Raw genomic sequence first — 25,977 nt, 5'->3', positions numbered from 1 at the left:
GACTTGCTTCTGTGCATTTGTATCTGGCATGGCGGCGATTTGGCCTTGGAAACGAGACACGAAATGATATCAATTGCATATTTCACAGACTGTGCGTAGGCTTTCGACTCATATGACTCGTGTTTCGATCTGAAAGCAAAGAAATTCAGTCATATGAAGTAGACTGTCCAGGAACACGGCTTTAGACTGCGCTACCTAATCACCCACCTTGGAGAGCTCCTTTTTGAAATTAAAAAAACTGATTCACTAAGATGGTGACTCTCGAGATGAGTTTAATTTGTGAACCTCGGTCAAGTTCCATGTGTGGTTGGCTCCTCCGCAAAAAGCTTCCTTTCATGCCGATTATCTAAAGTTGACCCGCTCTGATTGCCGATCCCGAACCTTCTCTAATGACTCGCAACCCGACAACGCCCTACACTCTCCTTCAACCACCGCCCCGAATGCATCTTAGAATTCAATCAACCGTATCCCCTGCCTGACAGTTCATTCCTGTGGATTCAGAGTCATGGAGAATGTAGATGCGCCCTCATCACCGACCCCGCAGGCGGTCGAGGCCAATCCCGATCTGACTTCCGCCGCCAGCTCGGACGTGTCGAGCTCCGACGAGTATCTCCCTGGTACCCTCGATGCACCCCATCTCATCGTACGTTTGATTCAGTGCCAGCGCTGTTCTCGCCCTCTACATACACCTCTCCGACTCCCATGCGGCAATGCGATATGTCGATCGTGTCTCCCAACAGTTCGTCCCCGCACGGGCATCACATACCCAGTAGCAGAGGGGAGAGAAGAGGGCTTTACATGCTACTGGACGGGGGCTAGCAATTGCGTCGGCGAGCATTGCGTTGGAGACTGCGGCGTGGATGTCGTATTGTGCAATGTGCTGGGACTCTTCCAAGAGGAATTAGCATTTCCCATGCCAGATGCCGGAGCGTCGGAGAATCCAGACGATAGCGGTCGCATTGTTCGTTGGAAGGTCGATGAGAAAGGAACGAACTCTTTGGAAGATCAAAGCGCCCATTTGAGTCAACGTGGGTGGCTGTGGGGTTTATACCTCCTCGCCTGGGAAGGGCGTCTCCCCTATAACGCGACAGAGGTCGTTTACGAGCCCGAGAGAGAGCGCGCAGGAGAGCAAATGCATCAGCAGGATGATCAGATCCGTTTCGAGAGGCTCAGAGACAGGCTCCGTGCTGAAGTAGATTGTCAAGTCTGCTACTCTCTCATACTGGACCCCCTAACAACTCCCTGCGGCCATACCTTTTGTCGAAAATGCGTGGCGCGAGTTCTAGATCATACCGACTTGTGCCCTGTCTGCCGACGAAAGGTGGGTATTCCGGCTGCTGTTCAAGCAGAGCCTCTGAATAGCACCATCTCTCAGATCATCGATCACTTTTTCGCTGATCAGGTTGCGTCTCGGCGAGAGGCTGATGTGGAAGATGAGGCCGGAGGAGATCATGAGAAAGATCTACCCCTTTTTGTATGCACTCTATCATTTCCAACCATGCCGACTTTCCTTCACATCTTTGAGCCCCGGTATCGGCTGATGATTCGCCGTGTCGTGGAGAGTGGGAACGGCAAGTTTGGCATGGTCATGTACAACCGCCGAGGCCGGGAGCAAAGCGATGGACTAGGTAGTAGTACATTCATGCAATACGGAACCGTCCTGATGGTCGAACGCTATGAACTTTTACCGGACGGACGCAGTCTTGTCATTGCTTCGGGGATATCGCGGTTCAAGGTCATCGAAGCGGGCGAACTGGATGGCTATCACGTTGCGAAAACAGAGCGTGTTGATGATATCTCTTTGGCAGAGGAGGAAAGGCTGGAGGCAATGGAAACATCAGCCTCGCCAATACCGGATCCAACAGACCCAATTACGCCCGAACCTCCTTTGGATTCCATGTCTACCCAAGAACTCCTCGATCTTTCACGCGACTTTATTCGCAATCAGCGACAATCCGGTGCGCCCTGGCTTCATCCACGTGTGATGCTAGCCTATGGGCCTGTCCCGACGGACGCGGCCCGATTTCCTTGGTGGTTTGCTAGTATTCTGCCCATCGCCGAGGAAGAAAAATATCCCATTCTCTCGGCCGTGAGTGTTAGAGAGCGATTGAAGCTCTGCGCACGGTGGGCAAGGGAGCTTGAATCTCGGGATTGGTAGGGATTCCTGCAAGCTGTCTCTAGTGCCACTGCTAACGTCGCCTTGTCTAGGTCTACCCACTCATCTCTCAATTCGGTCTTATGACTAGCCGTCCCTCTCCTCATTCTTTGCATGATACCGTTTGTTTTCAGACCGTTCTCAACTCTTCTGACCTCCATCACACCCAATATTTTTACTTCTTTTACGCCCTTTTCCCTCTCGATATCGGTTTCATTCGGTGGTTCTCAGCCTCTTTCTTTGAGCAGAAATCAAGACGAGCAAGCAAACACACCCTCAACTCAATTATCGGAAACATATATCCCACAGAAACTTGTCATCGGGACTTTCTTCGCTATATTCCTTGCGCAGGTGGGCATCAACTTCTTACAGACGGTACGTGGTGGTCGACGGAGAAGACAGGCGATGGAGTTGCAGTTCCCACATCCTCTACCACAACTCAATCGACGTCGGAATTGAGAGGTTGTGATCAATATTAACTAAAGAATGAGGCGCTCAATATCAATGGGTGGGGCTGGTTCCCGACTCTAGGCCTTGGGGCCTGTGAGATGGTATTGTATAGTGGGACCCAGTACTCCCAGAAGCAGGCAGGTATTATGAACTTACCACGTGTCATTACTTGATCATACAGTTTCCTTGTACATTTTTTTTAGTGTTTGTGTATATTGAAGGCATTTTTTTGCCGGTGAATTCGGGATGGGACAAATTTGCAAATTTTCAAGCGAATGTATTTAGGCGCAAACATCTTACTGCATAAAAGCACAGTGTTCATATGACATAATGAAACATCAAATGAGAAGCCATTTTCGCCCAACACAAAACTACTCGCCTCAAAGTTCGAGACCATATCTTGGTGCCCGATCTAAGGAATTAGCATTCATCCCATGCCTGGTCTTGATTACCACAGTTTTCTTATCTTATTACCCAATGCAGCCCAGTGGGCTCTTTCTTCGATTGTCAAGTTACAAAGTGGTAATATCGATAGGTCTAGCTTGTATTATGTCCCGACGCTTAGGCGCTAGCTTCTATAGATTCCCGTCACAATTTGGAACCTTAGAATATGTCCTCAACTCTTCGATGGATCCGTCATAGGACGTTCTTCACATTTTTACCACCCATCGACTTCAATTGTTTCGCTATTCGTGTATTTAATCATATAAAGAGGTCTCAATTTACACCATACCCTCTCGTGCTGCCCATTTCTACCTACCAACCACCCATCCGAGCAAAAATCTCGATCCCTCCATATAGAATAGAGAAATCAGAAACTCCAAAAAAGAAATGATCTCAGGTTATTTGTAGGAATAGCCGAACGCGGGGGTCGAACCCGCAACCTTGAGATTAAGAGTCTCACGCTCTACCGATTGAGCTAGCCCGGCAGGGCTGGTTGAAGAGCGATGAGAAATATGGCTACATCAAACTGTGGAGTGGAGACTGAGTTTTGCTCGGTTCCAAAGTTCCTCGGTGGAATACTTACGTAATAATTGATTTGAGGCCTGAGGATCCAGGCCATAATTCAAGCCTCAGGCAGCAAAGCTATGTAGTATGCTCCTGTTCGATTATGACGAGTAGGCCTCAAATACTGACTTGATTCAAAATGCTGTTAACTCAGAATTCGATATTTCCTAACAGGACATATGAAAAGTATATAGATCGGATAATAGATAAGGGCTCATAAGCTTGAGGCCGGAGGAGTCTGGCGTTGATACATCTTCACAGTTGAACGAGGATAGAACATAAGGGGAAGAAAGAAGTAAAGAAAAGAATCTATAAGGGAAACATGGAATCTTGAAACAAAAAACATCAGCCAATGATGTTTGCCTCTCTCTGCTCTACCGGCAGAGCCTCAACCTTATCGATCTTCTCGATCCTATCCACCTTGTCTGGCTTCTCCTTAGAAAGGAATGCCGACCCAAGAAGATTGAAAGGATTGTTCACACGTAAAATCCAGCAATAGTACAACGTAAATCCAACAACCACAATCTCATCACGGGCAGCATCGTCAAAAGCCTTTGGCCCCAGCATCTCAATCTTTCCAACCTTCTTCAAAGCCCACATGTTGGCAGAGAACCTAGCCACAGGCTCTTGCTTCTCGTCGACACAGATAAAATCCCATGTCCTGAAGCCGCTCTGGCTCGTCCATGTCATCTTAACTGGAGCGCCCGTATCTGAGAAGGCGGTAGACATGTGGGTGTAGATGGTGCGTAGCCGTTTCTGGGCTTTGAGGGTCCCCTTGACACCATGGAGCTGGTAATCTGGACTGATGCTGATTGCGTGTGCAGAACCAGATCCGATAATTTGGTCGTTTTGGGGTGTCTTAAAGGTCAAATTGTTTGTAAGAATGTTGCAATCGACGGTATAGAGAGGAGTAGGGTTTGATTCGCTGGCGTCCGTGATGAGGGTCCGGAGCTTTCGCCATGTAAAGTCTACCGCCAAGGTGTGGGACTGGGAAGATGCTTCATGAGGGAAGGTTGCAAGTGTTTGATCCATTTTGTGCTGAAGTATTGATATACTTGGAGGTTGAGAAGATGATGATAGAATTAACCTCAGACGTCGAGGGAATCAAGATACACTATATATTAATTCATTCGCTATGACATTCAAGAGCAGCTGTATTACGATGCCAAGAGCCTTAGCCCGATTCGGTCCTACGCACCGCTCTGATAACTGTAAAGGATGAGCTGGGCGCTGATCTCATCATCTTAAACGTTAAACCAGTTGGGGCTGAGACGGCATGGGGGGTTAAAATCCAAAGTTAACTCAGCCCTGCCACAGCCGTGAAGCCATGGCACTCACATGGAAGAGATAGATCGAATCACCTCTCCAATCAAACTGCAAGAACGAGGATTGAACATGCCAAATGGCGACGCTGCCAAGAAACACAAAGATTGCATTAACTCAATTGGGCGGAATGCACCGCTTGAGCCAATGAACGTGCGAGGCTTAGTCCAATGATGTCATTGCTTTGGTCGACTCAAAATGACAAAGACTGATGGCTTCAGGAGAAATCCGAATGAGCTTATCATTGTTGCACTCAAGCATCTTACTGGGCTCTCAAGGTGAGCTTTTGGTGCGTTCGAATCAGTTGAACTTGTCGCCACTATCTGCAGCATCACAGCCTCCCCATCTCTTTTGCGCTCTTCAAACCTCTCCTCTAATTATTGCATCCGATAAATGAGCTGGCAAGTGTTTGCCACTGGCCCCCATTTCACCGAGCCATGCAGATACGAACTGCTCACTACCATGGTAAAGCGCTTTTTGCCAACCTCTTGAACTAACACAACGTGTTCAAGCCACCATGATCAGGCAAATAAGACTACCAAACGTCCGAGGAAATAGAGAACATATGTGATAGGAAAAGAAGCAGCCAAATATGTTCTAACTATATATAGCTAATCAGTTCTTGAAAGATAGGAAGTAAACAGCTTCATCCATACGCTTGCCCAAGCCGAGTTCTAGCTCTGGCAATGAGATGACCCCTTGTTCACTCGATAAATCCTTCTATTAGATACGCAATTCGATCGATTCAACGGCCACGAGCATCAGAAGATAGTGCTCAGACAGACAATTGGTCTATTTTGATAATGTCCTCCGCCAGTTGTAGTGCAACTGCGGTGCCAGAATTACTACCGATGCTTTGAAGACGTTGGATGATCCATTTTCGAGTCTCCTTGGTTGTGACCGCGCACTTCCCTACCATGTAGAGACCCCAAGTCAGCATATAACCACCCGTGACATTGCCGCGGAAGGAGAGATCAAGAGACGGGCGAGGATCAGATGGCAAAGATGACAACTCCATAGCCTGGGGAATGGTAGCGAGAAAGTCATTGCCCAGCTTTGACAACCTTTCCAGCGTCTCTTGGAGCCTGTAATTCATACTCATTTGGAGAGTTGATGGGAGGTCTCCGCCAAGAAGTCCATTCAGGAGGTAACAGATCATCTCGCAGAGGATCATCTGCAGGTTCCGACAATTGTTCCAGAGCCTGATCGACCAGATATCTTTATAGCGGTCAACCCGCCCATTGAGAACTATCGTTGGGTCTCCACTGGGCTCCTGGGTAGTTGTGTAGGGTTCCGCTATAGCAAGTCTCTCGACGGTGCGTTGAAAGTCACGTTCAATCGAAGTGGCTTCTTCCAGATATTCAGCCCAGGCGCCTCCCCGGATACTTCCTCTAAGGGCGAAAAGGAGATTGGCGCACCGGGTTCCCAGTACCCCCAGTTGCCAGAATGCAGTAGTAGTATCTGTGTGTTTAGCTGCCTCTTCCTGCAGCTCAAGCATATCTTTTGGAATCGGCTTAGTGCTATGAAGACTGGCAATCACCAAATCGGCGCGTGCTTGAATGAACATCCGGATTGTGACCGGGGTAGAGAATTGCTTCTTACCCCGGGCAACCACCAGCGCAGCAGCGCCTTCGACATGCCGAAGCCATGTGTCAAAGCCAGAGACTTGCTCAAATAATCCCAAGGAGATCACCGACATCAGAGTGCTGTCTTTGACGGATTCGGAAGGCGATGCGAGCGCGCTATTAATATTGCATATTGCCTCCGAGTACTTGGCGCGCGCGTGGCTGGCCAGTTCAGGCTGTTGAGTTGAATTAGCCAACGCCACAAGGCCCACGGCTGCCAAGCTAGACACTAGCGTTGGATGCTCGCCATCATTCAAATAGACTGACGGAATATAGTTCAGATATCCACGCGAAGAAGACTGGTTGCCGATGACAAAATTGCGGATAAAGTAGTTGATGCCAATCTCGTCAGGACTGGGGCTCAGCCCACGGGCTGGGGGCGAATCGTTGGCCCCGGCTGCATTCGCGCTCCTTGCCCGTTTCTCCTTAGTGCGTTTGATGGTCTGGTCGGTCTGATCGCGGAAGACAAGCTCCCACTCATCTCGGTATCCGGGGCATGTTTCACGCATGCGAATGCATTGTCCACAATGAGGAACCTGTTGGTCGCACTGTGCCGAAAGCGGAGAAGATTAGCATAGACGCGGTAGACTCGACTCGTATAGGAAAAGGGAATAGGACGACACACGCGTCTCTTGACTGCCCGGCAATTCCCACAATTCCTGGAGGTTCTTGTGCGCATCGTCTTGTGAGGAGACATAGCTTCTAGCTATGCGTTGAGCAATCTGATAAGAGACGATTTGAACTCATAAGTGACAACCAAGCAGCAGGATAACCTTGAATGTAGCTTAATATCAACAAGCTCCTATCTTCAGGATGAGGTGACCACACGGCAGATGCTTGTTTTGAGCTCAGCCGCGGGGAGTTCAAGCTCTGATGTGGCCCGAACAGGCCAACAGCTTCAATTGGCCCCCAAACTGCCCCCAAGCCACGTCAGTGCACCAGAAGGTTTGGGGGCCATTGAAAGACTGACCGCTGATACATACCATTACTTGATTAGATTTTGTTGACAGCTTCGTGGCACCAGCCTAAAGCACTCCGCAAAGTATTTGTTCAGCCTGATAGTCATGCACAGCCTCCTAGGGCTGAACATAGATCAAAGGAGAGCTGCTGATGTGGATGATTCTCAAGTGCAGACGGCCCACTATCCGCAATATGACGCTAGTCCCATTTGGGTATCTGAGATGCTCGACCAGTCAACACTCGTGACATCGTCGATCTTTTGAGCTTGAATGTTTCGACAAGAAGTTTGTGCGTTTGACGAGTTGATGCATTCAAGAGTTCTTAACAGCATAAAAGGCGGCCGATGGTCCTGTTTCTGCCAGAAATTTCAAGGGCATTTCTATTTCATATAACACCATTCTGCCGTATACCTCCTGGGTCATACTTCTACGACCAATCACATACTTTCCAACAATCATCACGACACGGTGAAAGCAACAATGGGAGCTGTGACATATCGAGATAGCATTGCAATTCTTCAGCTTGTCGTTTTCCCTGTACTACTTGTTTGTGCACTTATCACATGGAAGCGAACTGGCTGGAAGGCTGCAGGCAAGACGTGGCGATTCGTTATTTCGCTTTCCCTCATTCGAATCATCGGCAGCATTTGTACATTAATAACGATTGATCATCCCACGGAAAACATCTACATTGCGGAGGCAGTATGCGAGCTTATCGGTATTGCACCTCTGATGCTAATCTATGTTGGACTCTTGCGGCAAATGTGAGTAAAACAATGTGCCCTACTTTCTGGGGCATCGATGCATGTGAGCTAAACATTTTTTTTCGATAGTGATACGGAGCAGAGAATGCATCCGAAGTTCCTTTCACTGGTGGCCCTCACCTGTTTCGTCGGCCTCATCCTCGGTATTGCAGGAATCAGTATCACCGACGATAACTCGGATACCTTCCACGCAAACAGCATCGTTAAGGCAGCCATGGCAGTCTTCCTAGCTATATTTGTCGTGGATATTGCGATTACGAGCTGGCTATACTCCCAACTTCGGTCGAGGTTGAGCAGCTTCCAGAAAAAGCTGTTCCTCGCTATCGTTCTTTCATGGCCCTTCCTGTTGATTCGTTTGATATACTCGGCCATCAGCGATTTCACCGATAATTCGCGATTTGCTATCCTGGTAGGTGACCCGACCATCTACCTATGTATGGATGTCCTGGAGGAAATCATCGCCGTGTCTCTCTGTGTGGGCTTTGGAATGTCGGCAGCGCTTGAAATCAAAGCAAACCAGCCACCTGTTTATAGTGAGGCAAGGAAGGACTTGAGGCCTGGCGAGGTATAAGGCTGTTACTCACAGTTGAGTTTTGTTTTGATGAAAATGTGTTCCAAGCAACATTCATGTCTAGATAATTTATTGAAAACGAAGTGGTATCCTATGAGCTGCAGATGTACAACCTTAGAAAGGGGGCACGGGGCATTTTTGTAGATCCTCCGTTATTCTTTATATCTATAGAGTCTATGTTAAATTATGCCCAGTGATTTTTCTCTGATATACAATATATTGATGTAGCTCTTCATTGCTATCAGGCATCATACTCAGCGGGGCAGGCCAAGATTGTCACCATCTTTGTCACTCAAGTGGTCTCTGAAGGAGGAGACAGCTCATCTCGAGTTTTGGTCTCTATATCAGTAATGGTGATAGTAGGCAGTGTGCTTGCTATTGGAACCCAAACCGTAGTCGTGTAAGCCTCGCTAGTCTCAGTGGCCATAGACGTGGTCATTTCGGACGGGCGACACTTTCTCTTCCACAGTGGGCACGCACTGATGGTGTGAGTGCGGGTTTCATAGACAGTGGAAGTGCTGATCGAGTAGACAGACGTTGCAGTGGGCATTTTTTGCGTCACTGGTGAGGGAGTTCTCTCAGAGAAGGGGCAATCCTTCACTGTAGAGGCGCACTTGTAGACGGTAGAGACGACGGTGGTATAGATAGTTTCAGTAATGATATCCCCGCTCGATGTCACACGAGCAGGAGGACCTTCCGGTGCAGTCGTAGCCGGCGTATCGTCCAGACTAGTCGTTGCAGTATTAAGGGATTGAGAACTGGAAAATTAGGTAGACGATGAAGACCCGGATTCTAAGGGCTGTGATCCAGATTGGGAAGAAACAGTTCCCGGAAGAGTCAAGAAACCGGTTGGAGATGATTTTGGTCTTGGAGAGGATACCGGTGACAGTTGCAGGCTCTTAGAGGGTGCGCGAAATGAGGAAGACAGAGATAGACTTGCAGTGGAAGAAGAGAACACATGTGACGAAATTGAAGACAAGATTGGGGAGGCAATGAGCGATGAGGAGGGCGAGCTAGCGGGAGAGGGCTTGAGAGAAATGGAAGAAGGCACAACGGCAATAGAACTGGGGGATGGGTTTGAGGATGCGCTTGAGGATGCAATGAGCGACGATGAAGACTTGAAAGGAATGGATGAAGATGGGACAGGTATAGAACTAGGGAATATGCTTGGAACTGCGCTTGGCGATACAATAATCGATAGCGAAGGTGAGCTAGCAGGAGATGACTTGAAAGGAATGGAAGAAGGTGCAACGGGCATGGAGTTGGACAGAGAAGCTACTGGAGTAGAGGATGACTGAGCCGCGCTGGATACCACCGATGATAGCAGTATGGAATATGACACTGGAGTCTGAGCAGGAGTCGGGGTCGGGGTTGAGACAATAGTTGTCGAGATAGAAGTGGTGGTATAGTCAACGGTCAATACCACAGTTTCAGTCGTGCTAGATGTCATAATTATCGTTTCCACACAAGGATTGGTCGTCAAGACTTCGATCACCGACATCGTTGAAGCAGCTGCCACGACAGTTGGCGTACCGCTGATCAAAAAGCAATCGGTAACTGCACCAATATGGTATATATTGGCCCCCACGCAGGTGGAAATCTCGCTACAGAATTGGTAGCACAATGCATAGGGAATGCCTGCATAGGCACGAATTGTTGTCGCGCCGCTGAGAGACAACCCTCCGCAGTTCGCGGAGTAGTAGTTCGAGCCTGCTGACCAGACCCCATTTGAGCAGGACTGGGTCACAGCACTGCTGGCCACTGAGCAGATGCTAGTGGTGGTAGTAATGGCAAAGACACTGGTGCTGGTCTGAGTCACGGTGCTCTGGCCAGTCTCGGTAACTGTCACCACGGATGTGTACGCGTCCGCGCAGCCCAGCAGGGCCAAGAGTAGAAATGAGATCCAGGTCCGAGGAGCCTTCATTGTGTGAAGATAAGCGAGAGACAAGTGGTAGGAAGAACAGGGCAACCATCATTCTAAGACAGAAAGCAAACAGACCTCTAAATATGTATGTGCTCTTACTAGAATTTGTTGATAATTTCCCCTGAACGGATCGATTAGGTTCGCCACCATGTCTTGTTCCCGGGTTTGTCTTGGTCGAGGCTGAAAAGCAGACGCCGAGAGACTCAAAGACCCGATCGGGTCTAAGTCAACGCCTCGACAACTTATAGTCGGCCCACTGTTCGAAACAAGCTGGCGATTCTTGCCGGGGGTGGGTCCAGAAGCGTAACCATCTCGGCTAAAGAGTCCGAAAGAAGTCAAAATCAGCTTCAGGGCAAGGAAATAATATTCCAAATTCGCAAAGATAGTCTGGATCGTATTCGGAAACGCCGGGGCAAGTCAAGAACAAAGAACCGATTTGTTATCAAGAACAAACCAACAGCTCCACGACCAACTGTTTTAAAGCGAGCTAGCGATTTTACTCACATGTATACAAGCGCGGGCTTCTCCAAGCCTGTAATACTATATCGCACGAACAGCAATCTAGTATCTTCTTATTAATACCTTTCTTTGTTTAAAAATAGCCCATAGTATAATTAAACTCTTTATTTAAAAGTAGCAGATTTAGTCTATGTTTACCTTTACACTTCTCTATGAACTACCTATCTTTATACTCTCTTTATGTTCCCTCCCAGGGTTGGGCTTTATACTCTCTTGAACCTTTCTTATCGACCTTAATACAGGCTCTTCTTATTTACCTCGAATTATGCCTGTTAAAAGAGGATCGAATTCTACTTACACGTCAATCATAATCAAAGATCTTCTAATAAAGCTAAGACCAATACGTGCTGGTTGAATATAACGAAATCAATCGCCAAGATTTTGACCAGGTCATCAAGGCCGTTGTACGGACAGACTGGGCATACAGTTGAACATAGTCACAGTAAAGTTGAGCGTGGTCAGAAAACGCTTGTCATTCAAAGGATGACGTAATCAGTCTTCTTGTGAGTCTTCAGCCAATAAAAAGCGGAAATGAGTGATTACATAATGGCGCCTAGAATGGATCCATATGGCGCCTTCCCTACCCAAACAGACTGTACTAGTATGCCTTCCACCGCACAGGATACCTCTTTGGTTTCTCCAATGACAATGTCCACTTCAAAGCAGGGAAAGGTGTTTCGAATTACAACATTTATTTCCGATTTACGGACTAATCTTATCCCACCATCTTCTTCCTCACATTTGGAAAATGGCCACCGGAGTCGACGCTTGGTCATTGTGGGCGACGTACACGGAATGAAAAAGTCACTGGAAGGACTCCTTGAGAAAGTCGGCTTTGACAAAGGCAAAGGGGATCATCTAATCCTTGCTGGTGACATTACCAACAAGGGACCTGATAGTCCTGGCGTTGTCGATATCGCGATCAGGCTAGGCGCCAGCGCAGTAAGAGGCAATCACGACAATGCAGTCCTTGATGCGGCGGCCGAGATTGCCGCTAAGGGTGGCTGGGACCAGTTCAAAGGCTTGATTGAAACTTTCAATGCACATGAGCATTCCTCGGACAACATGCCCAAGGACACTGTTCCTACTGAAGGCTCTGAGAAGACCGAATCTGCTACGCCCAACATTACCATGCGACATGGCCCAACAACATATAGAACGGCATCACAACTTTCAGCGCGCCAAATTGAATGGCTTTCTGCGTTGCCATTGATTTTGCGGATTCAACTCCCCCATAATATACCGTGCACACTTGGCGACAATATAGTTGTCGCACATGCGGGTCTTGTTCCTGGCATTCCACTTGAAGAGCAAGACCCCCACGCTGTGCTACATATGAGAAGCCTCGCTCGCAAACCGGGCGGGGAAGCTAGCTTAACGCCCGAGGAGTCCTCTGGAGAAGAGGGTTGGGCCGTGGAATGGGACAGATGGCAGGAACAGCTCACATCACGGACGACGGTGGTTTTCGGACACGACGCAAAGCGGCGTTTGCAGCTGGGCAAGTATACCATTGGACTGGATACAGCATGTCTCTATGGGAATCAGCTCAGCGCGCTTGTGATTTCGACTACCGACGTAGGAATTGAGCATCGAATCATCTCGGTTGATTGTGCTGATACGCCCGTAGCCCCAAAATCATCGGCTAAAGAAGATGATAAGACAGCTGTGGATAAGTAGTGTTGCCGGGGGCGCTTCGGGATGGCTGGGTAAGTGGTAACATAAGCTCTGGTTTCAAGCCTTCTGGACAGGTCTAACCATTCTGCTAGGAGTTAGTCCCTGAATGGAGTTTTCACTTACAGAAAGCCGTCAGAATAAATCGGATCACACCATCAAGGGTATTTTGCATCGCGCAAGGGGATGTCGGCCCTGTATATAGACATTGACAAACTATCATAGCAAATCATCCATAGGATTTTCTAGATGGGCAAAGAAAAATACGAAAATCAACTCCAAAATTCTATGAGATTTACACATAGAATATAAGGACCTGTGAAATCGCCGCCGAAAATGACAGCCCCTGGCGCCAGAAACGGCCGCCTTTCCACCCGTAACTTCCACCAGCAGGCCGCCGCTCGACCGCCCCATTATTCTTGACCACCACTATTCTGCACCCGCCAAGCCCTGTTAGTCATCATCCTGGCTTGATCCTCATGCTGGACCTCAACAAGTTCTCCGCGTTTCCACTCACGACCAGAACGACGCCAAAAATGGCTCCCCTTTGCAGCAAGCAGACCACCCTTCGCCTGGCCCGGTCGCAGATTTATAAGATGCTTCTTCTCCTTCTTCTCGGTGCCTTCCCACCATCATCATCTCTCTTCTCGTTCTCCAACCCCCCAGGTTGACCACAGCGTGATTATTTCCTAGGTTACAGCCTTTGAATCCTGATTTTTTTTTCTCTTGAACTCTGGCCGCGCTCATGACACCTACGCCTGTACCTCCTGTCCAGCCCGATGAGCATCAGTATTGGACAGATGCCATTCTCTGTGAGGAAACCCGAGCCAGACTGGAACACTTTCGAAGTCAAGGATGGCTCCCTCCCAATTTCAAACCGAAGACATTGGAAGGCATCGCTGTTGTTGAGCGTTACTGGCGAAAGTGAGTACCGCCCTGGTTTATGATGAATCGGTTAGAAAATAACGCAAGCTGTCAGGTTCTGCATTCAATCGGAAGAAGACTACGTCGAATATCTACTCTCGGAGGATCAGACGATTTACATGAACTTCTTTGACTGGATGTTCAGAACCTCGCGAACGAAGGTTCTCCAGTCATACGATGAATACTGGCGTCGCCTATGTCAATACTTCAGTCTGTTCGCCCGCCGTCGTGTCAATGATGCGGTACGGGAACAGATGCGACGAGTACGGATGTTTCTTTGCCATCTACAGATTGGATGCTAACACGGCAAATAGTTCCTGGACAATGCTTTCCCGGCCGAACGCAAGATTGCCCGACGGACGAAACAAAAGAACACATTGGACGTGGACGTCTTCTGTGTGACGTATCGTCATCACTGGGTTCATTCGAGATTTTTCCGACACGGAAGTATGATCGTCCAATTCGCCACAGTTCAACTCTGGTCCGCCATCACCGGGACCCGTCCTGGTGTTCTGCTTCCACAAAATAGCTCCCTGCCAGGAGAGTCGTCCTCGGAGAAACGCAACCAAGGCCCAGTGTTTCAAAGCGATCTTCCTAAGTACAAGTCTTTGAAAGAACTCCCAGACTCTGTTTGCTACCGAGATATTGAGCTCTTCTATTTGAAAGACCGTGAAAGTAATCGGGATGTGCTGTGCGCTGTTATTGAGTTTCGCAATCTCAAAGGTCGGCCAGAAGGTGCCGATGGGTAAGGCTCACCAGAATTTTGAAAAGTCGATGTGTCGCTAAAATCTTGTCCCAGAACCAAGTTTTTCATGCATGGAAATTACCAACTGGCATATTGTCCCATTGCGCAAATTGTCTCATTTGCCTTTCGTGACGGTGCATTCGAAAACAAGCTGACACCAGATCTCATCTGGCGGCTGCGAGTTCCAAAACGGAGTGGGTCTCTTCCCCTACGCTGGAAGCCAGAGGTCCTCGATATCCCCCTTCTTCGCCGCCTTGAGCGCACTCCTTACGGCTACGAGCTACACAAGACATTGCCAATGACCTATAACTCATCTCGACAAGCGCTCCGAGAGTTGGGACGCGATGCCAAATTCGAAGACGATATTGGACACTATAACTACCGGGGCTGGGCTGCAAATGAAGTGAATAGTATGTCCCTCAAGTGCCTCGTGCTTTGGATTGCACTCTCCTATCTCAAGTTGTGTCTGACATTCTTCGCAGAGCATTTCACAAGTCAGGAACGGCAACGGGTACTTGGACAGTCTGGCGATGCTGTTTTTGAAAGGCACTACCAATCCCAGTTCATCGCCCGTGATCTTCAGCATGTTGTCCTCCTTCGACCGTCCCAGGAGAACCTTTTACGAGTCGCTGGAAGTATGCTTAGGAAAAGAGATCCATTAGCCACTTCTGGCCTTACTGATGTACACAAGCGTGCCATCTGCCAAAGCCCAGAGATTTTGCATCTCCGACGAGAGAAGAGAGAGCTTATGGCAGAGATGCGAGCCCTTGCTGGTACCGTTAAGAATGCTCAAAAGTCCTTCCCACACCTTTATCAAAGACATCAAGCTGTCAACAAAGAACTGTCCAAACTTCGCAAAGCTTTGACCACCGATACCCAAGAGGCAGCCAGAAAGGACTATTTCCGTAACGCACCTGTACTCGAAGTCGACAAACAGATCAAACAACTTCTCGGAGAATCTGACGGTACTGACAGTTCTGACGATGAAGACTGGGAGTTGCCTACACCTGAATATACTTTCTCCGAACGGGCACGGCTCGTGGAGAATTTTTACGGGCCCGACGCAGAGAAATTTGAAGAGGCCAAGCTACTCGCACGGCGTATCCAGGTTACCAAGGATATGGTTGCGCTCCTAGGCCTCTGTAAACCCAGCAGGCGAGGCAACCGTATTAACTGGAAGTTTGATGAGAATGATAGCCCTCTTGATGAGCCAGACGAACCCTCATCTCCTGAGGAAACCCATCTCGAATGCCCAACAGACGTCTGCATTGTTTGCTATAGTGAATCTCGTCGCTCAGCGTCCAACCCTCCTCCGCACAGGTTTCCTTCCAAGCGACCGGACTCTCTTCGTCGTCATCTTATCGACTTCCATCTGGTTCATGCGCATAACGGGATCAGTTGCAATTGGGAAGCTTGTCGCAGCCTCCCTAAGTTCGCCAAAATCACCGAATTTCTGGCCCACGCCAACAATAAGCACAAGTACGATCTCAAGATTAAACTGTGTTATCTCCCCAGAGTGCCACTGCTTAGCCCGAGCGATTTTCCTTCCAGAGACGCGTCTACGGAGTCAGAGACTCGGCAAGGCACCGAAACACCCGCCTCCTCTCTCGATTTTGATATGGCAAATATCGACCCTCGGCTGATGGAAACCGACACTATGACAGTCATGGAGCCTTCAACCTGCTCACCAAGCGCTGAAATCCCCGCCTCTGCTGGTGATCCAGTGTCTAGCACCGATTCAAACTTAACGGAGACTTCTACGCGGCGAGTGACGAGGGGAGCAGCAAAGGTGGCAAATCTGGAACCTAGGCCTCAGCTTCCATCACAGCATGCGACGCGATCCTCTCGAAAACGTGGGCGCCTAGAGGAGCAGCCTGGCGGGGAGCAGAAGGGGAGAGGGCGACCAGGCAAAATGAAAGCGTCTACTATCGAACATATGCCACGTCGGTCAAAGCGATTACGAGCTCGGTGATTATGGTCTCAGGAGGTTTTTTCTTTCTTTTTCGTTTTTATATGCAAGCCAGAACGACGTTACGACTTAAAGAGAACGCTCTCGTCTATTTCTCGCGGTAAGATTACCATTAGACTTGGCTAGCACCTCGGGTATACAATCGGCCACTAACTCCCAATGACTGCTACAACCACCTGCCGATCTAAACTTTACTCGCAAAATAAGGCAAGGCGCCAAAAACAAGGCCGTCGCAAATCCAATCTGATGAAAAAAGCTTGTGAATATAGTAAGATGTGTGACGCAGACGTTTGTTTGGGTATACGGCTTCGGGAGACGGGCCAAGTGTTTCTCCTGTCGGCGGATAGTTCGGTCTTCGCACGAAGAAGCAGAACTCAATGATTCCATGGCTTTTCTTAGTGAGCAAGTTCAAATAAGGAATATTTCAGTTGGAAAAAAATGTGTCTCTTTAATATTCCAAGGAACTAGAGATCTCTCAACCGATCCATATAGCTCTCCCCTAGAACCAGGTACCTTTTTATCTTGCCACAGAATAGGTAGATTCAATGATCCTAAATCTCCCAAAAATGCTATACATAATGCAAGTTTTTAGGCTCTTAGCTTTATAGAGCTTGATAGGTTGATGCATCACCACGTCACTTTATCCTGCACGTTCATGCAAGAAATCTGCGGGCTATCAATCACGAGATCGTCGTGCGGGGTTAGAACCAATCTCAATCATATCACTGGTCCAAATTAACACCGCCACGTTAGATGCAGATAATAGCATAATAACTTGGTAAAGCGGACGGGACGGCCCTGTGCTACCTACGGCGATTTTGTAGGTCTCGGCTGAGGCTCCTTGACTCAGTTTCACAGACCATCACGCAAGAAACGCGAGTAGCACCAATGGGTTTAGCTGCCTCATCAAGGCGTATAGGAAGGAAGAATGTCTTTGAGAAATGCCCCAGTGAGGTAGAGAATTCTTCAAATCCTGCCTCGTCCACATTTATGGGGTCAAAATGTTACCGCGTTCTGATAGGTTGCCTCAACATCCAGAGCCTCCCGGCGTTATTATCGAAGTTCGGCAGGCTACCGTTATAGATTATCTGATTGCAATTTCTCTAGAAACAGGTTTTTATTTTTAGCTTTTAGAGTAACTAACGTTACTATAACTAGTAGTTCGAATATACTACAGTAAATTCTTTCAATCCAGGTTCTTTGACAAAAAATCGATTTCAATGAAGGGAATTAAAAATGGACAATTTTCGGTTTCTGAACGTTCAAAATTGAACTCACTAGAAAAGAATAGCCATTCCAGTACACCTATCTGCTATGCAACAGCGTATGTTCTATTTTGAGGCGTCGCTCCCCAACCAGTCTCTTCGACGGAACAGCCGAACGATGAGATCGTCTACAGATGAACATTCGTGGTGAAAGTTGTACACCAAAGCATTGCATTGGCCTGATCCTCTGCCTGACAACCTGACGGAGATATAGTTGATCCGAACATCTAGACATGGCTCTAACGTGTTACATAAGATAACATTTAACTGGACAATCAACCCTGTTAGTATCTCAACCAAATGGGCGGATAATTAGTCATGCAACGTCCTCGCTGCTGGTTAAAAATAGAACTCTGACTGGCAGCCAAAAAAAAATGACTGGCCAAAATTGGATTCTCTCTGGTTTTATTACTACTCTAGTTTTCATACCAATCCTCATGGTTTCGTGATACACGTGATTCCATTGGTATTAAAACCAGAGGAGTATAAAAACTAGAGTAGGGAGTTCATACAGTACTTCTGAGACCGCGTGGCCAAAATTGGATTTTCTCTGGTTTTAAAATCATTGCTGTAGTTGATGATGAATTCATTTGCCCGATGTAGCTCGCTCTAATATATGCTGCTATGCGGGAGTGCTGTCAGGCCTGCCGACAGCTTCAAGGTGGTTGCCAGCCCACTGAACGACCGTTTCGTAGGGACCGCTGGGGAAACCCCCTGAATGGTCGTTCGAGAATAGTATGTTACGTAAGCACAAAAAACAAAGGAAACTCAAACGAACGTCACCCTCGTCCCCTCCGTCACCCAGGGCCAACTCCACTCCACAACTCCTTCCCCACACTCTTCTGTCTGCACAGCTATACTTGCTGTCGGCTGCCGCTCGTGTGCTCGCTTACATCAAGGGAGTACGGTGGACTCTGTCTCAGACTCGCGGTCTGATATCAATTGATTTCCAAAGATTAACGATAATACGGCCTTTGCATTTGCAGATAAATGTAGGGAAACCTGAAACTATAGGAGAAAACCCACATCAAGGCTGAACGAGGAAAGACGCTCTCGGTTCAAAGGTGATAGCAATTAAGATGATCCCAATCAAGAATGACCAGAAAGAAGCGTCGATAGATACTTTGCAATTTTCTGGTGGATTGTAAGCTCTAGCCGTGCTAACCATTCAGTAGGTGTGCTTGAAGATCACTTACATCCTATTGATCGCTAACCGTCAGCCCTAGTCATATGGTTATTATTCTTCAGCGGGGGGAACCGTCACTTACTTCCTATTGATCGATATTTGTCAGCCCTGGTTATTGTTCTTCAGCGAGTGGAACCATCACTTACATCCTATCGATCGCTATCCGTCAGCCCTAGTCACATGGTTATTATTCTTCAGCGAGGGGAACCATCACTTACGCTCTATCGATCGCCATCCGTCAGCCCTAGTTATATAGTTATTATTCTTCAGCGAGGTCAACCATCACTTACAACCTGTCGATCGCTACTTATCAGCCCTAGTCACATAGTTATTATTCTTTAGTGAGGGGAATCATCACTTACAGGCTATTGATCGCTATCCGTCAGCCCTAGTCACATAGTTATTATTCTTCAACGAGGGGAACCATCACTTACACCCTATCGATCGCTATCCGTCAGCCCTAGTCACATAGTTATTATTCGTCAGCGAGGGGAATCATCACTTACAGTCTATCGATCGCTATCCGTCAGCCCTAGTCACATAGTTATTATTCTTTAGTGAGAGGAATCATCACTTACTTCCTATCGATCGCCATCCATTAGCCCTGGTCACATCGTTATTATTCTTCAACGAGGTCAACCATCACTTACAAACTATCGATCGCTATCCGTCAGCCCTAGTCACATGGTTATTATTCGTCAGCGAGGGGAATCATCACTTACAGTCTATCGATCGCTATCCGTCAGCCCTAGTCACATGGTTATTATTCTTTAGTGAGAGGAATCATCACTTACTTCCTATCGATCGCCATCCATTAGCCCTGGTCACATCGTTATCATTCTTCAGCGAGGGGAACCATCACTTACAACCTATCAACCGCCATCCGTTAGCCCTGGTCATATAGTAATCATTCTTCAGCGAGGGGAACCATCACTTACAACCTATCGATCGCTATCTATCAGCCCTAGTCACAGTCATTTATTCTTTAGCGAGAGGAACCATCACTTACAGGCTATCGATCGCTATCCGTCAGCCCTGGTCACATGGTCATCATTCTTCAGCGAGGGGAGCCATCACTTACAACCTATCGATCGCTATCCGTCAGCCCTGGTCACATGGTCATCATTCTTCAGCGAAGGGAACAATCACTTACACCCTATCGATCGCCATCCTTCAGCCCTAGTGACATGGTTATCATTCTTCAGCGAAGGGAACAATCACTTACACCCTATCGATCGCCATCCTTCAGCCCTAGTGACATGGTTATCATTCTTCAGCGAGGGGAACCATCACTTACACCCTATCGATCGCCATGTTAGCCCTAGTCACATGGTTATCATTCTTCAGCGAGGGGAATCATCACTTACAACCTATCGGTCGCCATCCGTTAGCCCTAGTCACATGGTTACTATTCTTCAGCGAGGTCAACCATCACTTACAACCTGTCGATCGCTATCTATCAGCTCTAGTCACATGGTTACTATTCTTCAGCGAGGGGAACCATCACTTACAACCTATCGATCGCTATCCGTCAGCCGTAGTCACATCGTTATCATTCTTCAGTGAGGGGAGCCATCACTTACACCCTATCGATCGCTATCCGTCAGCCCTAGTCACATGGTTATCATGCTTCAGTAAGGGGAACTACCACTTACAGTCTGTCGATCGCCATCCGTCAGCCCTAGTCATATGGTTATCATGCTTCAGCCAGGGGAACTACCACTTACAGTCTGTCGATCGCCATCCGTCAGCCCTAGTCACATAGTTATTATGCTTCAGCCAGGGGATCCATCACTTACAACCTGTCGATCGCTATCTATCAGCCCTAGTCACGTGATTATTATTCTTTAGCTAGGGGATCAATCACTTACACCCTATCGATCGCCATCCGTTAGCCCTAGTTACATGGTTATCATTCTTCAGCGAGGGGAACCGTTACTTACATCCTATTAATCGCTGTCCGTTAGCCCTGGTTACACAGTTATCATTCTTCAGCGAGGGGAACCATCACTTACAACCTATCGATCGCCATCCGTCAGCCCTAGTCATATAGTTATTATTCTTCAGCGAGGGGAATCATCACTTACAGTCTATCGATCGCCATCCGTCAGCCCTAGTCACAGTTATTATTCTTCAGCGAGTGGAACCATCACTTACATCCTATTAATCGCTATCCGTTAGCCCTAGTCACAGTTATTATTCTTCAGCGAGGGGAACCATCACTTACAACCTATCGATCGCTATCCATCAGCCCTAGTCACATGGTTATTATTCTTTAGTGAGGGGAATCATCACTTACAAACTATCGATCACTATCTATCAGCCCTAGCCACAGTTATTGTTCGTCGGCGAGGGGAACCATCACTTACATTCTATCGATCGCTATCCGTCAGCCCTAGTCACATGGTTATCATTCTTCAGCGGGGGGAACCATCACTTACCTCCTATCGATCGCCAACCGTCAGCCCTGGTCACATGGTTATCATTCTTCAGCGGGGGGAACCATCACTTACGCTCTATCGATCGCTATCCGTCAGCCCTAGTCAAAGTTATTTATTCTTTCGCGAGGGGAACCATCACTTACACCCTATCGATCGCCATCCGTTAACCCTGGTCACATAGTTATAATTCTTCAGCGATGGGAGCTATCACTTACAAACTATCGATCGCCATTTCGTTAGCTCCTTGCCTTGCAAAAGACAGGGGTTATTTTTACCTGACGCTCAGTCAACACTTCGGACCGGCGCTCATCGACCGGCAACGCCATCACCGTGTTGACGAGGAATGCAGAGAGGAAATAAATTAGTTGCATCTTGACTGCAAACGAGAATAGATTGACCGCTTTGTCTTTGCAAGTGTATAGGAGGGTCTAGTGAGGGTGCGGTCAGGCGGCATACACTCTTCCTTTTTATATATGCCACCACTGGGCGGTTTGTTGTGGTTTTCGATTTTCGCAAAGGGAAAAAAAAGACTTCTCCCAATCAGACCAATACATGGCTGGGAGGTTGTCAAAACCGGCCGATCAACGGCCGATCCTTGATTGCTATGATGCAAGAGGCCTAGTGTTAGAGTCTTTTCTTTCATGAGGTTATTCCCAACCGACATGCTCTGATGGATCGGTATCCCTCCGCCCGACGATCAGCGGTGAGGTGTGCGTGGCTGCACAACCTCGTGGCCCCCTCTCTCATGTTACACAAGATGTGTTCCCCTTTGCGTTATCCCCGCATGTGATCAGTTGTCCTCGTATTTGACTTGAAAGCAATATGATGGGGGACACAGAGGGATCCATTGGGAGACTGGTTGATAAATAGAATGTTCCGTGATGGGTTCTTGAGGGGCCCAGAAGAAACAGTCTTGTCACAATTTGACTTGTTACCTGATTGACAGGCCTTCTACCCTGCAAGTCGACACCACAACACCTAGTCACAGCTGAACTATTGATTCTTTGGTGGGTCATAATCGAGTTCTAGCTCGCTTTGCCCGCGGGGCGGGTAGGAGGGGAAAAGCACCGACAAAGCTACCATTAATGTATTATCTCATACTGTATTCGGTGTAGGTGGCCAGTTGCGATGATCTTGAAGATCTGAAGATCTCAACCTTTCGTTTCCTCTATTACATCCCAAGCCGCATGCACCAGAAAGGTCTTAATAGAGCCATGGAGGAGATCGCCTAGTGTTACGACATTTTCTTTCATAACGCTGTTCCCAACTGACAGCGTCCCTCTGGCGGATCGACACCTTATCGCCGAGTAATCGGCAGTGAGGCGGAGTGAGTCCACAGCTGCATAGAGGTCTTCCTTGTGTCACACCAACTGCATGTCCCTCTCTGATATCACATCAGCTGAATCCCTCTTGCATTCAGCTGGATCTTTCTTATGCATGCCCCTCGTTTTGATTTCAAAGCAGACTACTCGGGACTCGGAGGATCTCCGAATAGACTATGTTAAATAGAGTGTCTCATTTTGGTTCTAGCACTCGTCGCTCTAAGTTGCCTTATGTTAGAATTTACTTATACTCCGTCTCGTGGTGATTTGCTAGGTATCTACTCACACCTAGTACTGCCGGGCATCGACCTTGTTCCCAGGCCTTTAAAAACCCGTCAACGGTTTTGGTACATCCCCACTCGCAATTGCATCCAAAAACGTTGCAAAAAGTTCCAGCGTGGGAATTAGGGTCGACATTATCACATCCCGCATTGCGTGCATCTCTCCGCGCGTCGTCTCGGTTATGACAGTTCGGGGCTGGGTTGTTCGCATCCGGTTCTCTGATCGGGCCGCCTAATACTAGGCCTATAGAGCAAGCCGCGAGGATGATCGTCAACTTCATCGTGCCAGGTCAAAGTAAAGTGATTAAATTTGATATAAACAAAGTATCGAAAAGCCACGAAATTTTGGAAGTGTTAAGAGCAACAATGTTGCCGCACAACAAGCTCTTTATAAAGCTAATAAGAGGCCCACATGTGGGGCCTAATTAGCTTTTCTCACCGATAGATCTCGAAATGGTCCAGATGAGGTTCAAACCGGATAGAACCTAAATTGCATAAATATGCCAAGATTTTCCTTTTCGAGAGAATAATAATTCACCTAATTTCTACCGATAACTAATAGAGTTCAATAGTTTAGATAAATTGAACTTTCAAACAGACGATCCCTATAGCCTTCCATCAATGTCTCTAGCTTCCCATTCGAGTATGTCCCAGATATATCAATGACGACGACGAATCATTGCACAAACGACAGGAATTTAAAGCTCACATTCTGTTGAAGTCCTACCTCAAGTAAATCAGCGCTTAGACGTCGATCGTTATTTTGAGGAAGGCGTGGCGACAGAAGACGAATTTGTAATAGAAATGAAGGGCTTGTTGTTTGATCACAAATGCGCGCGGTTTGAAATTGCCGATCCGACCAGTATCACACATGTAGGTTAATCCGATGGTATTTTCCTAAGAGATACAAGTGGGGCTCATTGCTCGGTCGTGCTCGGAGTAGGGACCTTACAATATTAGCTCAAGATTTCGCTATCCCAAATAGGGAAAGATCATACAGGCCTCCGAGGTAGCGTTTAGTGAGTGGATCCTAAGTTCCGATCGTTCAATAGATCTGTAGATCAAGTAATCTCACTAATTATTTTCGATTTTCATTTCCCGTGCTTCAGTTCCTGATCATCTTTACGTCGGGTAGCTCTAACCTCATTTAGCAATATCGCAGCTGTAGCTCAGAGCTTTCTGTTGAGATGAAGAGGAGCTGAAAATTCTTCGCTTGAGGAGTGGATACTTGTTGAGCTGTATTAAAAGCCACCTTTGGCCCTTGTGAAGGCCCCATAACCTATCAACTATTTCATTATTTACCTAATTCTGGCTGCACCTACTCTTTTCTTAACCGCGCCTGCTATGAATCTTCTCTCTTTTGCAGCTGTTGCGGTGTTAGTTCCTTTCCTCAGCCACCAGGCATGCGGACTATCACAAAGGGACTCCCCTCTCAACAAACGCATCATGAATGGAAATGCGGCAAAGGAAAATGAATATCCGTTTGCCGCATCTGTGATGGTCGACTCCCTTGCCATGATGTCCCTGTGCGGCGGCGCCATCATCGGCTCCAACGAGGTAGTCACTGCGGCCCATTGTGTATTGGACACAGAAAGTGGGTCTCTATATGATCCGTCAGAAATACTGGTGGGCGTTGGTCATGTCAGACGGAGTAATCAAGTGCAATTGAAGGTTGAATCTGTCATCCTTCATCCTGATTATAGGACGTCGGATCTGGCCAATGACATTGCCGTCCTCAAGGTTCCTGATTTGACACAATTTCTCGAGAGTGGAAGTCTCGCTTTCGGCGGTGCCCCATATTTCATCAGCGCTATCCCAATTTATCCTGGAGATATTCCTGAACGAACACGCCTTACAGCGCTTGGATGGGGTGCAACATTGGATGATACTGTGGACAGCACATCGGATGTCCTCCGGTATTCAGAGCGTGATGTTGGCTCTCAAAACCGTTGTCGTACTGTGCTTCCTGACTATGAAAGTAGCGAGGGGCCACAGATTTGCACCGATAACAACCTCACTCCTGGAACAGCTACCTGTCATGGTGACGATGGCTCCAGCGTTGTGATTAATAAGGAGGGGGAACTTCTCTTGGCTGGATTAGTCAGTTATGGGACTGGCCCTGGTTGCGGCGCGACAGATGGCATTGAAGTTTACACTCATGTTGGTGAGTATCTAGGCTTTATACTCAATGCCACCACAAGTTTCGCAAGTTATTGAAACTTTACGGGTTTGCACGGGTGGTTTCTTTTCTTTTCTGTCATTGGAGTCGTATCAACGTAATGGGCATATCTCATTATCGTCAGTTAAAGCATTGCGTTAAATGCAAATCTTCTGATATTTCAGGCAAGGTCCTAATATAAGCCAGGCACTTCAGTTGATTTCGTTTCAGGGCCACAGCGTGCGACAGCGGGTGTCACCAGTTTTAATAATCATGTACTGGGTTTAGTTGGTCTCTTCTCGGGTTGTGCTATGTGCTAACAAACTCAGTCGCCGTGTGTGGGCAAGAAAGCCGACCGAAGACGAATTGATGGCAAATCACGAGCCGAAAGATGAATATACTACAGTTCTTTGAGGAGAGGCAAATGCAGCTATATCATTTTCGGAAAAATACCCCAGCCGGGGCCCGGGATTAGCTGACATAAGCCGACTGGATCCGCCACCAAGCCAGGGCTTGCCACCGATGTCCTAAGCTAACGTGTCGACTTGGACAGATCCATTTGTATTATAGCAACAACGCTCATAGGGCTGGCTTTTACCGGAATCCGTCCGATTCCTCAGGCGACTGCGAACAACATCCGTGGCTCATACCGGTTCCTGCCGATACCTGAGAAACGAAGCTGAGTGGAGTCCCGAATCTCCACTGGGCCCCACTGAT

The 25,977-nt window shown here is 47.8% G+C and overlaps 8 protein-coding genes across 8 annotated transcripts; 5 read left to right on the top strand and 3 right to left on the bottom strand.

Annotated features, from left to right (window-relative positions):
- Positions 1-505: 505 nt before the first annotated feature.
- N7458_009598 (uncharacterized protein) lies at positions 506-2,614 on the top strand (the record flags this gene model as incomplete). The annotated part of the gene is made up of 2 exons (XM_056912980.1): positions 506-2,124; positions 2,404-2,614. 2 exons carry the CDS (start codon positions 506-508, stop codon positions 2,612-2,614), a joined length of 1,830 nt encoding a protein of 609 aa, XP_056761829.1.
- A 1,344-nt stretch (positions 2,615-3,958) lies between these two features.
- On the bottom strand, positions 3,959-4,645 carry N7458_009597 (uncharacterized protein; the record flags this gene model as incomplete). Its single annotated transcript, XM_056912979.1, has 1 exon — positions 3,959-4,645. One exon carries the CDS (start codon positions 4,643-4,645, stop codon positions 3,959-3,961), a length of 687 nt encoding a protein of 228 aa, XP_056761828.1.
- Positions 4,646-5,711: 1,066 nt separating this feature from the next.
- N7458_009596 (uncharacterized protein) lies at positions 5,712-7,070 on the bottom strand (the record flags this gene model as incomplete). Its single annotated transcript, XM_056912978.1, has 1 exon — positions 5,712-7,070. One exon carries the CDS (start codon positions 7,068-7,070, stop codon positions 5,712-5,714), a length of 1,359 nt encoding a protein of 452 aa, XP_056761827.1.
- Positions 7,071-8,000: 930 nt separating this feature from the next.
- Positions 8,001-8,855, top strand: N7458_009595 (uncharacterized protein; the record flags this gene model as incomplete). Its single annotated transcript, XM_056912977.1, has 2 exons — positions 8,001-8,284; positions 8,354-8,855. The coding sequence occupies 2 exons, from the start codon at positions 8,001-8,003 to the stop codon at positions 8,853-8,855; spliced, it is 786 nt and encodes a 261-aa protein (XP_056761826.1).
- A 292-nt stretch (positions 8,856-9,147) lies between these two features.
- On the bottom strand, positions 9,148-10,779 carry N7458_009594 (uncharacterized protein; the record flags this gene model as incomplete). The annotated part of the gene is made up of 2 exons (XM_056912976.1): positions 9,148-9,583; positions 9,641-10,779. 2 exons carry the CDS (start codon positions 10,777-10,779, stop codon positions 9,148-9,150), a joined length of 1,575 nt encoding a protein of 524 aa, XP_056761825.1.
- A 1,167-nt stretch (positions 10,780-11,946) lies between these two features.
- Positions 11,947-12,975, top strand: N7458_009593 (metallophosphoesterase family protein; the record flags this gene model as incomplete). The annotated part of the gene is made up of 1 exon (XM_056912975.1): positions 11,947-12,975. The coding sequence occupies one exon, from the start codon at positions 11,947-11,949 to the stop codon at positions 12,973-12,975; it is 1,029 nt and encodes a 342-aa protein (XP_056761824.1).
- Positions 12,976-13,714: 739 nt separating this feature from the next.
- N7458_009592 (uncharacterized protein) lies at positions 13,715-16,610 on the top strand (the record flags this gene model as incomplete). The annotated part of the gene is made up of 5 exons (XM_056912974.1): positions 13,715-13,893; positions 13,949-14,135; positions 14,208-14,638; positions 14,693-15,048; positions 15,121-16,610. The coding sequence occupies 5 exons, from the start codon at positions 13,715-13,717 to the stop codon at positions 16,608-16,610; spliced, it is 2,643 nt and encodes an 880-aa protein (XP_056761823.1).
- A 7,938-nt stretch (positions 16,611-24,548) lies between these two features.
- N7458_009591 (S1 family peptidase) lies at positions 24,549-25,319 on the top strand (the record flags this gene model as incomplete). The annotated part of the gene is made up of 1 exon (XM_056912973.1): positions 24,549-25,319. The coding sequence occupies one exon, from the start codon at positions 24,549-24,551 to the stop codon at positions 25,317-25,319; it is 771 nt and encodes a 256-aa protein (XP_056761822.1).
- Positions 25,320-25,977: the final 658 nt, after the last annotated feature.

Source organism: Penicillium daleae, assembly GCF_028827525.1.
Source record: "Penicillium daleae strain IBT 16125 chromosome Unknown utg000008l_segment0_segment0, whole genome shotgun sequence".
Taxonomy (NCBI): Eukaryota; Fungi; Ascomycota; class Eurotiomycetes; order Eurotiales; family Aspergillaceae; genus Penicillium; species Penicillium daleae.
The sequence above is the reverse complement of the archived record's forward strand: the minus strand, read 5'-3'. Positions and strand labels throughout refer to the sequence as shown.